The sequence below is a fragment of the Dysidea avara genome, chromosome 2 (assembly GCF_963678975.1).
Source record: "Dysidea avara chromosome 2, odDysAvar1.4, whole genome shotgun sequence".
Lineage (NCBI taxonomy): Eukaryota > Metazoa > Porifera > Demospongiae > Dictyoceratida > Dysideidae > Dysidea > Dysidea avara.
Window position 1 is genome coordinate 43,232,287 of NC_089273.1, and position 14,158 is coordinate 43,246,444.

At 34.8% G+C, this 14,158-nt stretch overlaps 1 protein-coding gene across 1 annotated transcript; it reads left to right on the forward strand.

The window, feature by feature from the left end:
- Window positions 1-13,869, forward strand: LOC136248122 (lipoamide acyltransferase component of branched-chain alpha-keto acid dehydrogenase complex, mitochondrial-like). The gene is made up of 14 exons (XM_066039935.1): window positions 1-162; window positions 1,095-1,194; window positions 1,904-1,979; window positions 5,922-5,985; window positions 9,285-9,408; window positions 9,467-9,588; window positions 9,636-9,711; window positions 10,273-10,432; window positions 10,483-10,549; window positions 12,218-12,295; window positions 12,613-12,684; window positions 12,916-13,035; window positions 13,353-13,424; window positions 13,660-13,869. Exons 1-14 carry the CDS (start codon window positions 1-3, stop codon window positions 13,825-13,827), a joined length of 1,461 nt encoding a protein of 486 aa, XP_065896007.1. The 3' UTR covers window positions 13,828-13,869.
- Window positions 13,870-14,158: the final 289 nt, after the last annotated feature.

The window sequence follows — 14,158 nt, forward strand, 5'->3', positions numbered from 1 at the left end:
ATGCGGAATTGTAAATTCCGTAATCTGTTAAAGTATTATAGCGAAGAGAACAATACCGCGAAGCTAGCTATGCTGCGTTTAAGAGCACCCATCCGAATCTTGCAGTACTGCGGGATAAATGCCATTTCACCTAAAAGAAGCAGATGTTTTCTTCCAGAAAAGGTTTTCTATAATGTAGATGTATATAGTATAGCTATACTATAGCTAGACACACATCGATGGCTACTAGCATGTTATAGCTGTTCTGTGATGCCAATGATCGTGTAAGCTAAATGGTGGCGATCAGCTACGCAAGATGAAATGTACGTATATAACTAGATGGCAGTCATCTATATAGCTAGCTACTGTATCCGCTCACCAAAGATATAGTTAGCTAGATAGCTACATCCCGTTAGCTAAACAGAGGTGTTTCTGGAATTACTATGGAAGGAGTTTGAAAAAATACAGATATGTTTTGTGATATGTTTTGCTTTAGTTAGCTACTGAAGTTTGTTTATATTTGGGAGTCGACTTTGGAAGCGCCGCCACGCCTGCTCCTTATAATGCGTAGCTACGTATGGCGATATTGCCCATGCAGGTGAAATATTCAATTTGCAGCAAATATTTCGTTACTATAGCTATAGCTCCAAAATCAGCTAGAGCTAATTTTATCCTTAGTGTATAGCTGCTGGGAAGCCAAAATATAAAATTAATTGGGTTATAAAAGTGTGACTGAAGGTCTATTTACTGCTAGGATTATAGCTAGTGTTGTGTGTGTGTGTGTGTGTGTGTGTGTGTGTGTGTGTGTGTGTGTGTGTATGTGTGTGTGTGTGTGTGTGTGTGTGCGTGTGTGTGTGTGTGTGTGAGTGTGTGTGTGTGTGCGTGTGTGTGTGTGTGTGTGTGTGCGTGTGTGTGTGTGTGTGTGTGTCAGAGAGAGAGAGAGAGAGTGAAGCATATACACAAATTTGCAAAGAATAAATGTGGATTAGTTAAGCATAGAAAACTAGCCATTATAGCTACATAATATGCATAATTATGACTTACTGCAATGCAAAGCCATGTTCACACTGCATTGATGCTTTATTAATTTTCACTTATCACAATTGTATATGTAGCTACTGACAGCTGCTTGCACAAAGACAAAGGCACCTTTCAGTGCTCTAATGTTTACTGCAAATCAACACAAAGCATCATGCATCCACACATCATCAATTGGTAAGCCTACATGAAATACAGTTGTGTGTGTACATCATATTAAATCACCACAATGGTGTACTATCAATGTGAATTTAATGCTTCTGAATTTCTACATAGCCATGTGTTTTATCAACCAATATTTTCTTTTTTTTAAAAATGAAACAATTTTGTGTAGAATGTTGTACTGATTAGACATAGCAATTTGAATTTTCACTACAAGCTCACTTCTGACTTAAACTTCAAGCAAATATTCTAATTTTAGATATAGATTATTATATTGTAACATCCGCTCTGTGTAAATTATTTATTTTTCACACATATAGTCACATATGCAAATGCAGAACTATGAAGCTATATAGAGGTCACAGCTTGGTATTAAAAGTCCAGTCTTTTTCATTAAGGTGATGACATTCAATTATAATTTTCTGGCATGAAAGGTATATTCCAGGAAGCAGTTAATGTATTGCAATATAACTAATTAAAAATAATGTTAATTGCTTTATTTTTTCAATATTTGGATATTCAAGTTCATTAACTTTATTCCAAAAATGAATAACAATTATAATTATCATAAAGGGATGCACTAAAGTTATCTACTAGCAGACTGTATAATAAATCTAGATATCTTAAGCAAAATACTGCTGAAGCATAATGTATACCTGCATGTATTAACTGGTGGCAAATATGGCTGTTACTAAAACTGATATCTTTACTTCATTCATATTAGCATTAAAAGGAAAGGTGATTCCATTTCTTTTGTCTGACATTGGAGAAGGACTTGCTGAAGTACAAATAAAAGAATGGTAAGATAGATGATTATAGCATTTTTACATATCTGTCAATATGCACTTTCTGCAAATGAAAAGAAAATGTGCCACACTTGTGGTAAAAAAGAGTACCCATTAGATACCAACCTACTATGCTGACACAGAGTTAAGCAAAATAGGTGCACTGAATACCATAATAGGTGGGATAGGTTGTTTTGTTTGTGAAACTGTCATGGATTGTCAATTAATCTGCATTAATTTATAGAATAGTTGATGGCTATAACAAAATTTGAGCAGAGAGATAAACCATCATTATTGAATAATTAGACACATAAAAGCTACATAAATGAATCCTCGGTCACATGTGATAACCAAACAGGATTAGTGAATTAATCCCTGTATAAAGTGTTGAAGAAAGTAGAAAAAAAGTGTGCATGCATGTACATTAAACTACAAAGAAAGTCAGTCAGTGGTGGGGAATCACTCGCAGCAATTCTGAGCTATAGATATTCTTTGAGAAACCATAATGAAGTGTTATCCAAACATTTTCATATAGTGCTGGTGTCTAAAATATACCAGATTCCACAAGTTCTTGATACAGAAATGGTGATAGTAGCCCAAAACGCTAACTTTGAGAGTTTTGTAAAAGTTACATATATTCAAGCAATCCAATTCTGCTAATGGTTGTCGATACTCTACCTTGTTCTATTTACATGTATGACCTGGCTGACTAAAAATGTTGTTTTGAATCCAATGGTCAGGTGAATTCAAGTTAGGTGATTGAATTATTGGCAGTATTATGAATACCGTAAGTCCTCTAAAATTTCGGCATATTTTTGATCAATAATTTTCGTCTCGCCGAATTTCGGCCTATAATTAGATAGTAATCACCACTAATTTTAGTTGATCGACCACTCGTCACAGTATAATTTGTATCGTCGATATTAAGACTAGACAACTCTGACGTTCTTGTCACTATCAGCATCCATCGCAAAAATAGCAAACGTGCCGAATTTTTCATTAGATGAAATAATTTCACTGTTAGAATACGGGTGCCGAATAAATAGAGGGGCCGAATTTTTAGAGAACTTACGGTAACAAGATCTGGATGATAAGGAGTCACCATCACAGCTGGTAGAACAATGGCGGATCCAGGATGGGGCATTTGGGGCAAATGCCCCCCCCACTCACCTTGTGGAGGAGCCATATTTCTGATTAAAACACTAAACTTTATGCCAGGCAAGATCAGCTTATTAAACTCACGAAATAAACACATTTTACTAGCATTTATTACGAATTCTCCTGCTACTAAAGTGAACCAAAGTCAAACTAACTATGAAATGCGTCACCCAGCACCTTTGTGCGTACTAAGCGCCTCTAAAAATAATTATCGTGTTGCTGTTGTTTAAGAAAGACTTCACAGCCTTCTGCAAAGGCCAAAATGGTAAAAAATCAACAGTGAGATACTACTAAGAGGTGTATTATTTGCTGCTCCAAAAATGCAACAATTAACAAGATGATCTGGCCTATAAACGTGATTACCTACAAGTGACTTGCCCGTTTGTGCCCCTCCCCTTGCCAGGTCCTGGATCCGCCCCTGTAGAATTGTGGCTGGAGGTGACTCACTGGCTTGTAGGTTTGGAAGGTCAGCAAAAATATTATTGGTAGATTATCAAAATGCCAAACACTGCAAAACACTGCAACATCCAAATTTAATTATGCTGGTATGTGTATCTATTCTATGACAAAGCCACTAGGCAGTCATTCAAAACATGGGCAGTGGTGGGACGTGGAGAATCACATAAGACACTTCAAGCACTGCATTCATAATTATGTAAATTAACAGAAGTTGGTAACATGTAAGATCAAGCCCATAAAAGAAGGATAATTGCCCTGGATGGATTCCTGACAACACATGATTTTAAGGTCCTCAAGAAACTTTCAGCTCAGCCGAATCATCAAATTTGCACTAAAATAAAATTGTTCAGAGGTGATCCTGATAATGTAGAACTGGAAAATGCATAATTCTGTGGGAAAATCTGTCATTGTTACTCTCAAGAGTTGTCATGAGAAATTTTAGTATTGCAAATGAATGCATTGATAGTGAGCATATGATTGTGATTAAGATTTTGAGCACTGCAGCATAACATAATAGTGAAATAAAATGCATAACAGGCTGGTGCTTTGTACCCAAGTTTATGTAACTTCACAATCATGTTCTGCAAATAAATCTCCAGTTGTTAGCATATGCTTGCCTTTCAATTAAGGCTACCACTGCATTGCAAATAATTAAACTTAGTAAGATCCTTCAAATTTTAAAGAGCTGTTGATATTACTTGCATTACTATTATCAATGATCTTTAAAGTGTTCATTTAACAGTGCAAAATAATGTACAGCTTGAGTGGTATCAAGAGTTTATAACATTTGTATGGGAGAGAGTGCCTAACCAGAGCACATTCAGCAATAACACTGCTGCAGGTAAAACTTTAGGCTTCTCTTAGAAGAAAGGCTTCTCCTTAATGGTGTGGCAATGCCAATCATCATCTATCAACAGTTCTCTGTCATCAGCAGAATCAATGTACATATGATCAATAGTGAACTTGTAGCAGTGCTTTTGTACAGGCCATACTGGCCCTTAGACACTTTCCCTCATACAAATATTATTAATTCCTTATAATATTATACACTATAAAGCTCTGTGTAATTACGGAAGGATTATTTCACCTATTTCACTATGCTGGCTTTTAACACAATTCTTTAATAAAAAATTATATTGATTCTTTAATAAAAAATTATATTGGTAATGAATGATCTGTGACATTTTGTGTCTGATTATTATCAGTGATATATCTCTTTGTACCTGTCTTTCTGTAGCTCTACAAAATTAAAAGCTTTATTGCTCCTGCAAAACATTTCAGATTGAAGCAATATCCATTTCCTTGTAACTTCTAGGTATTACAGCTTTCTTCCCTGGTACGTGGTGATAGTGTTGTTTTTAGTAAGTACAGCTTGGGTATAAAGGCTCTGGTATTTTGGGTCATCGGGTATTAGTACTAGTAATAGCATGGGTAGCAGTGAAATTTGGGATAAATATCACGAGTGTTGTATTGGAAATTTACCATTTCCAATACAACAAGAGTGGTATTTATCCCAAATTTCACTGCTACCCATGCTATTCCCAGTTAATACCATACTCGCTGCATATACGCATTAGCTTTGCTATGTACGCAATTTGTCACTATGTACTAAACACGCGTCGACACTAATTGGCGCTACATTGTTAACATAAATTCTAGCCAATGAAATTGCAATTACAACTTTTTCACTGCTGTCAGTGAAATACGGGATAAATTTCACTGCTACTATTGAGACTTTTGTACGGGCAGTGAAACAGGTATGGTATTAAGGGTTGAATAGCTTAAAATATGTTTAGTGGGTTAAATCCTGCAGATTTAGGAAGAAATGGATGATACTACTTCAGAATTCAGATCAATGTGGACAGTAATCATAAGCTAACCATAAATCTAATTTAGAGATAACATAGTTCTTTAAGCAGAAATACTGTCCCAGATTTGCTACATGTACCCATATAAAGTGCAAAAACCAAGTCAACTATGGTTTTTTGAACATCATTAGAGTGCCTGTAAATATTTCCACAACATTTACCATGATAATTGGATATAAAATGATGAACTTACAAAGTAATGAATATTGTGACTCATAATACCCCTTATGACTCATAATAGGAGCATTTACAGTGCTTTAGAGAAGAGATCATACAGTCCACCAAATGGCAGGATATTTTTTTTAAAATAGGATAGTGTAGTTTATGGTTACACCTGTGCCTACAAGTAGTATGAAAAATTGGGGTCATAATATTACGTGATAGGAATGCTTTTAATGCTTGCAAGGTATCACTTCAAAAGTCAGTAACACAATGTATTTGCCATGCATGTAATGCTTCCCTTTGTACCTAGGTATGTCAAGGAGGGAGATGTTGTTAAACAATTTGATGACATATGCGAGGCTCAGAGCGACAAGGTATATTCATATTCACTGTACATATACGCTAGTGCATAATGATCAGTATGTATTGCTGCATATTACATAAGATACAAATTTTTAACCATCAATAATTTTGTGCTATTAATAATGTAATTATATAACCAAGTACTAAGAATAACAAGAAATGTGGTTAAATATAAATGAATAAATAAAAGTATACTGTTTGAGAAAACTACAAGGCCTAAGGCTTTGCACTCACCGGGAATAGAATCCATGTTGAATGAAGAGACAATTGCATAATGGATGGGTGCTTCATGGAGGCGATAGAAATGGGACAAAGATTCTATTTTATGCCGATCAAAACAGGTAGCACGTGACACCCACTACAAAGCAGTTAATTGACCGGGTGGCAAGTTAGACAAACAAAAACATTGATCATTTGTTTTGAAAGTGTTGCCAGCTGGCACATTAATCTCAAGTCGCCATGCCGGCCTGCAGCTATCAGTGGATGCACTCCATGTAAACAAAAAGATTAAAGGTATGCTATCATGTTAAAATATCGTTTCAGTGTTTGTTTATTTGCATAATTTGTTTGTTCTGTATTAATGCTTCATCCTTCACCTAGCATGCTAGCATTTTCCACCTTCAGCCTTGCTGATAATGCCTTAACACTAGCACTACTAGCTAGGATAATCTATTGCAATTCTGTCTTTTTTCTTGGGCACTGAAACCAGCTGTGTTGTCTATCCAAATAACTAAACATCTCCTGTATGTTGTGAATGTGTATGCAATAGTGTGTACATATCACTTTGCCCACATTGCCACAGCACTGATGTACCAGTCTTGGCTATCGGTGTCAATAGAATCTGTATTAATGTACCATAGTGTTATATTGGCTTGATTTGGAATCATAATCTGATTGTGCCGGCCTTCACTACCATATCATAAATAGCCTTACACTTCTTGATTGATCATCTTCAGAGACATCTCTCACCTACAATGTAAGCAATGTAACTATTAAAATTACAAGTAGGCAATACAACTAACGTCACTGGCACACTTGCTAGTTTTGCGTATGTCAAATTTTAATTCGAAGTTACAGTGTTGTGATTGTCAGGTACCAGTTAAATCCCTTGCTCGTGTATGTGTATCATTTCCACTAGATAATGCTGGCTATGGTGTCACTGTTTGTACATGTCCAATATTGGTAGGTTGCCACATTAGTGTATGTAGCTAATTTTGTTGATACAAACATATACCAGCTTGGTGCATTGATCTGAACTGCCTGTGTGTAATGGCTTAGCATAAAATGAGTTTATTGTCATAATTATAGCTATTTGGTTGTATGCGACGCAATCTTAGTAATAATAATAATAATAATAATAATTGGGTTTTGTAATTTATTTCTTATTGCTATGTTTTGTCTTTGTTGTAAAATAATACTAATAATATCATTTTATTACATTCATGGTAATAATAATAATAATAATAATAATACCAATTATTACTTATGGCAAATGTAAAGTATTTCAAGCTGCACCATACAGTATGATGTCACGTTTCTCAAGTAGCCTAATGACTATAAAATTATTTATATAAATTATGTTCATTTGTATAATCAAGAGCGCATCGAATCCTATGGACAAGGGAGCGTGTAACTCCGTACACTACCAATACTACGGGAAAAATTCAAACATGGCGTCCAGTATTACTATGTATATAATTGGTTACATCATTCTTACGCGGAACAGGGATACACTGAATGGGCTGCTACTCTATCGTCTTATGTAAAGCTGCTTCGATAGGAAGATCGTCGAGTCGAATGTAGAACTTGGAATAGTCAAGTGGAGTAATTTCGCGTGATTTCACATGACTAGTGGCTGTAGAAAGACTGTCCAACTAAGCCTGTGCTACTATTTCTCCGTCGTGCCATTGGACTTCGTTCCATAGCTTCGCTTGGTTGCAGCGGAAACGTGACGTACTCGAGCATGCGCCTCCGAAAAATTATCCTAATTAGGAAATTGTAAAAGTTACTTATTATAGTACATATTTATTTTATTTTTAACCAAAAGGTAAGGTGAGTACAAAAGGCAAATATGCCTATATGAGTACCACCTACAAAAACAATACAATACAAAACCAAACAACTAAGGATACATTACAAAGACAATTACAGTACATTGAAATAAAAGCTTATATTAAAAACATATATGACTTAATCAGAAACAAAAAGAAAATTGTATAACATTCGCCTAAAAGTAGTGCGGCGTGTAGTTGACAGAATGTCAAATGGGATGGAGTTCCACCAAAAAACACTGTTCACAAAAAAGGAGTAACGGTAAGAGTTTATGGAGGACTGTTTGCATCGAATAGACAATGAGTGTGATCTGGTAGAGGTAGCAGAAGAAAAAGTGAAGTAATTGCTAAACTTTAGAGATATATGATGGTGAAGAATATCATAGATAATTGTCAATGACAGATATTTACGTCGGGTGGAAAGAGATGGCCATGATAGCTCTGTACAGCATTCCTCAGATGATTTAGACCATTTATAGGTCCTAGGACAAAATCTGCTGCCACAAATCCAGCGAGAACCACGGTTTTGTACTCGTTCAAGGGCAATGGAGTTTTATGAGTGTGTGGATTCCACACAGTACTTGCATAATCCAGAATAGGAATCACAAGTGACTAAAGGCCTTTTGTTTTGAAGAAGCTTTACAGGTGAACATATGATGGCGTAGGAGATTTAATACTCTAGTAGCTTTCTTAGAAACATGTGAAACATTGCTATTCCATGAAAGTTTGGTGTCTACAATAACCCCCAAGTACTTAACAGACCTGGCCCAATGGAGAAGATGGTTATTGATATAATAGAGCGGCTTTGTAGGTGTATGTTTGTTTGAAATACACAGAAGTTCACACTTGGAAGGATTCAATCGCATCTGCCATTTAGAACACCAATCAGTTATCAGATCTAGGTCATGTTGAAAGGCAATACGGTCAGATGGAGAATCAACTGAGCAATTCATAGCTACATCATCAGCAAATATTTTCATTATGGAGCTAACAGCAGATGGTAAATCATTAATATACAAAATAAAAAGTAATGGTCCCAGGATGGAGCCTTGAGGGACCCCAGATGAGACTGGAGACCGATCAGAAGCACATCCGTTTATGACAACTCGCTGCCTCCTAGTAGTGAGAAATGAAGAAAACCATTTAAGCATGGAACCATTACATGGCAGCCATGTTTGAATTTCGCTCTTTATGAAGTTACATGCTTCCTTGTCCATAGGATTCAATGCGCTCCTGGTATAATGCATCTACATGTTTAGGCAACGGTGGTTATCACAAGTCGCTATGATGGAATTATTCATAAAATATATAATGAGGTTGATGATTTTGTGAAAGTCGGAAGTCCACTAGTAGATATATTTGATGAAAATGCTGAAGAGAAAGGTACCAGCATATATCTGTATTATATAATTTAAGGGTAGAGCCTGTTTTATTTTATTAGACACTGTAAAACAACAAACCAAGGTGGAAGAAAGCAAAGTTAAGACAACCGAAAAAAAGAAAACAGCAACTGCAAAGCCTTTAGTAACACCAGCTGTACGGAAAATAGCTTCAGACAACAATGTGCGTACAGTGCTGAAATTGTTTATTGTAATCATTTTAAATTTTAGATAGACATAACCAGTATCAAAGGCTCAGGCAAGGATGGAAGAGTTTTGAAAGAAGATGTATTATGGCATATGAAAGGTTAATCATTACATTAGTAGTTTCATTTTTAGTATTATTTTTTCCACCATGACTGTAGCGTTTGTATATACGCTCCTACTTTTTTTCAACCTTTCATTACTCAAAACTTTGTGTGCCATCATGCCATTTCCTGAATCACTCATAAAGCTTTAATTGCCTTTGCAATATAATACAATTTTACTGATTGCAAATATTTATTCTGCTCCATCACTGAGATGTAATCTGTTGTATCATGGAATGCAGCTTGCACCCAAATGCTGGCTATGTAATGTGTATTCATTGCTATTCACGAAACTGGGACATTTAAATAGTTGCTTCAGGATCATTATTATGCTGCATTCTATCACTGCCTGCCTGTGATTCTCTATTATGGCAAGTTCAATTCATGCTGTTCTGACTCAATTAATACAATATTCACAAACACAAAAAGAAAATGTGGAGTTCTTCAGTACTTACAGTACAGTCAGTGTACATTGCAATACTGTACTAAAGATGATTTTGATTATAAAAATTATTATAGTAAGGTTACAATACATACAATGGATTTGCTATTTTGTTCAGGTGACAGATCCATTGAAGATGAAACGAGTCAAGCTGAAGCAAATGATGAAATAGTGCAGGTTACTGGATATAGGCGTGCCATGGTGAAAACAATGACAAAATCAGGCAGTGTACCACAATTTGGCTACTGTGATGAAGTTAGAATGGATGCAGTGATGAGGCAAGTGCTACAAAAACCTTAGAACTCATAATCATTGCTATTTGTGCCAGGTTACGTGAAAAAATTAAAGAAATGCCACAATACAGTAAAATGACATTCATGCCCTTCATGATAAAGGTATGGTGAGTATATATAGCTTCAATTTACTATTACTTTATGTCCACTGCTGTGCATGCAAGTGCATTAAGTCAGATATTTTATAACTGTTACACACAAGGTGGAATTCTCTAAATGCTGTGTAGTAGATATGCACTGTGAGGAATACAGTATTGTGTTCTTGTTTAATGTGCTTAAAATCAATAATAATACAGGCTGCCTGACGTGTGCTGAAATATAAATACCACTATATACATTAGCTACCTCATGCTATACTGTAGTACTGTGTAGAACTCATTGAGGAAAGGGGTTAGGATTGCTGAGGTTAGGTCCTACAGTCTAGTCATTTATATTTTATTCCTTTCAATGTAATTATCTGTTTTAAGTTGAGCATGTCGTTTAATAGTGTGTAGATCTCAGGATTTTCTTTTTGTCAGTTTTGACCAAGTTCAACTTTCTGTTCCTTCACTGTCTCTGTGCCACCTGTCGCAATATGAGACCTTTGTACAATTGCAATACTTATTACAGCCAATTACTGAGTCTGAAGCATACCATTGGCTCATTTTATTTTGTTAGATTATTATAAAAGTTAGTTAGGCAACACTGACTGAAATGGTATGATGTATCACTGACCACACAGTACTGTGTAGCTGTTGTTCTATTTGTTGCCCTCTTCCGATTTTTAATTTTTATGCATTTAAATATCTCCTGAATATTAGCTACTCTTTAACATTATAGTAACACGTTTTGAAAAATAACTGGACGGGTGTTTTTGATAACTGTTGTTTGAGTTGTAGCTACATGAGAGTATTATGTGACTGGATCTGTGAGAAGGGGTCTTATAAAGCATTTCCAAATTTTAAGATAATATCTCCATGAAATTACATCAAACAATCATGGTGGTATGTTAGATGTACAACATGAACATATTTTTTATTCGCAAATTATGGTTTCTTAGGTGCATGCAATTAGAGTCTATTTTGCTGATTAGGTCAAATATTTTGTGCTAAAGTGCTCACTAGATTACATAAATAAATAATTTTATATCCCTAGGCTTCCCTACTTGAATCACATGGGTAACTGTACAAGTATTTGGATAAATATTGGTCAAAATTGACCACTTTTTATTTCTGCTTGATTCCTGAACTCTGAACTAGTAGATGACTGAAATGCATGCGTAATAATAACAGTAGTAATGATAATAATAATAATAAAAGAATGCAGGTACTTTAAAGTATACATTCTCTGAAAAACCCAGTGCATCCTGTTGGTTTACCCTCCTACACCATGACTGTCATGTGATGTTTATGTAGTCATGCTAACTATAACTATAAAGACAAAAGTTTAAAGCTTTTCCTTAATTTGCACTTCCTTATACCATCCACACCATGTTGCACAGCATACTTACCAAGTAAGAAATGTATACACACATCTACATTATCGCAAATACATCTTTGGTAACCCAAAACATTCATGGAAGTGTTTTTTAACTAAATCTATTGATCACTTTGTATATCACCACTGTTGATTTAATTTTGTAATTCTCTGATGATTCCCTATGTTCATTGTTTGTTAAAAGATTATCAATTTCAATTGAGAATGCAGTTGAACCTTTATGAATTATAGTAGTTACAGTATCTTTCTCAGTATGTGTTCACATGTTCATTACTTTCGTGATTTCTCTCTTAGGCTTTATCACATGCATTAATGTCATATCCAGAATTGAATGCCATAGTGTCTGACATTGCAGATTACATCACTTACAAAGTATGCAAAAATTTATTTTGTTTTGTGTATGTAGTTGAGCATACAGTATGTACATGATATGCTGTTTATAGTTTGCAGTGCAGTGTATTTTATAGGTGTATTTGTGAACAAGAAAGCTTACAAAAGCAAAAGTTTTGTATACTGCATATTTTCAATACATAATTAAACTTGTTAACACATGCATCATTAATGAGTTTTAAACTTTAAGATAAAAGTATGCTTAAAAGTTCATAAACAACATTGAACTTGTTGAAAAACACACTAATCATCGTGAAGAAAGTATTGTTTATGTTTACTAATCATCTATCCCTGTATAGGCATCTCACAACATCGGTGTTGCAGTTGACACTCAAGGTGGCTTAATTGTGCCTAACATCAAACATGTACAAGTACGTGATGCTGTTTATCATTACGTATATAAAAGTTTGGTTGTGCAACATATTGTGTGACCCTTAATATTAAAACTGAATTATTTGTGTATAACAATACCTACATTGCATTGGCACAAAAACATGCTACAAATTGCTGATCTTGGCACAAAATGTCAGCTATTGTTCTTCCACTCTTTGATTAACATCATCATTATTCTATCAGAGATTGCATTTTTTGTTTGTTTATAGGCTAAAAATATCCTGGAAGTGTCAAAAGAGCTTAAGCGATTAACAGATTTAGCCCACCAAGGAAAGCTGGGACCTGATGATACCAATGGTGGGACATTTACTATTTCAAACATCGGAAATGTAAGAACCAATCCACATAATAATTTCCAATATAATTGTTTAAATTGTAATAAGCTATCTAAGTGAGAATCAACAATGTGCTTGCACTGCTTGCCTAACACCTGTTTCAACAGTAATAAGTTAAACTGTGGACATAAACTTTATTTCACTCCTAATATTGATTGTACATTCCCTGCAATAATTATAATTAAGTAATGGACTGCTATACAGTGTTGTTGTACTTTTTGGAATGGTGTCAATTGTTTGGTTGTTGTATTACAGCATTAATTGCATAAAATGTGAAGTTTAATAATGTATACTACTTTTTATCTAATAAGATTGGTGGAACATACACAAAACCTCTGTTGCTACCTCCAGAGGTTGCCATTGGTGGATTTGGAAGAATTTTGGTATGTATAACTGTGTACAATGTATCTCATAGTTACAATCATGCTAAGACTCAACTTTCTTGGACATCTCTATAAAGACCTTATATTTCATAACATACTCAGACACATACACAACAGTGTGCACCATGCTTTTAATGCCAGTGGCACACACCACCTGAACCACCCAGAAGATTGCTTTAGGTGTTTTTTTTACCAAATTACTAAAATCATATACTTTTGTTTCTTTTTTTTACAGCCAGTTCCGAAGTATTCAGAGACTGGAGAAATTGTTAAAGGATATGTTATGAATGTTAGTTGGTCAGCTGATCATCGAGTCATTGACGGAGCTTTACTAGCTCGTTTTTCAAACTTGTGGCGATCATATCTGGAAAGCCCTGAACTGCTAATTCTGGACCTGAAGTAGATAGTTATACTGTTTGTTAATACTTTCTACTTTTAATTGCATTAAAGATATTTTTGTGAATTTAGATTAGCAACACATTCTTGTACATTGTGTTTACAGTGTGTTATACATCCTTTATATTAGATTCATTAATTTAAAAATTACGTATGTTCAACTGTTACTACATCATTACATGCATCCTTTTTAATATTTATTACTATTTAATTGAAATTACATGTACTACCACTTGATATGATGAAAATTAAGGATGCAGAATAAATAATTTGTGCAAAACAATTAAGCATTTATTGTGTGACATACAACAACATGTTAATAATTTTGTTACTATTTT

Bases quoted from the DNA above. Each gene is read 5' to 3' on its own strand.
- LOC136248122 (XM_066039935.1), top strand. From the start codon at position 1: ATGCGGAATTGTAAATTCCGTAATCTGTTAAAGTATTATAGCGAAGAG. The intron at 10,433-10,482 runs GCAAGTGCTACA...TATTTGTGCCAG, and splicing joins AGAATGGATGCAGTGATGAG to GTTACGTGAAAAAATTAAAG. The intron at 12,296-12,612 runs GTATGCAAAAAT...ATCCCTGTATAG, and splicing joins CAGATTACATCACTTACAAA to GCATCTCACAACATCGGTGT.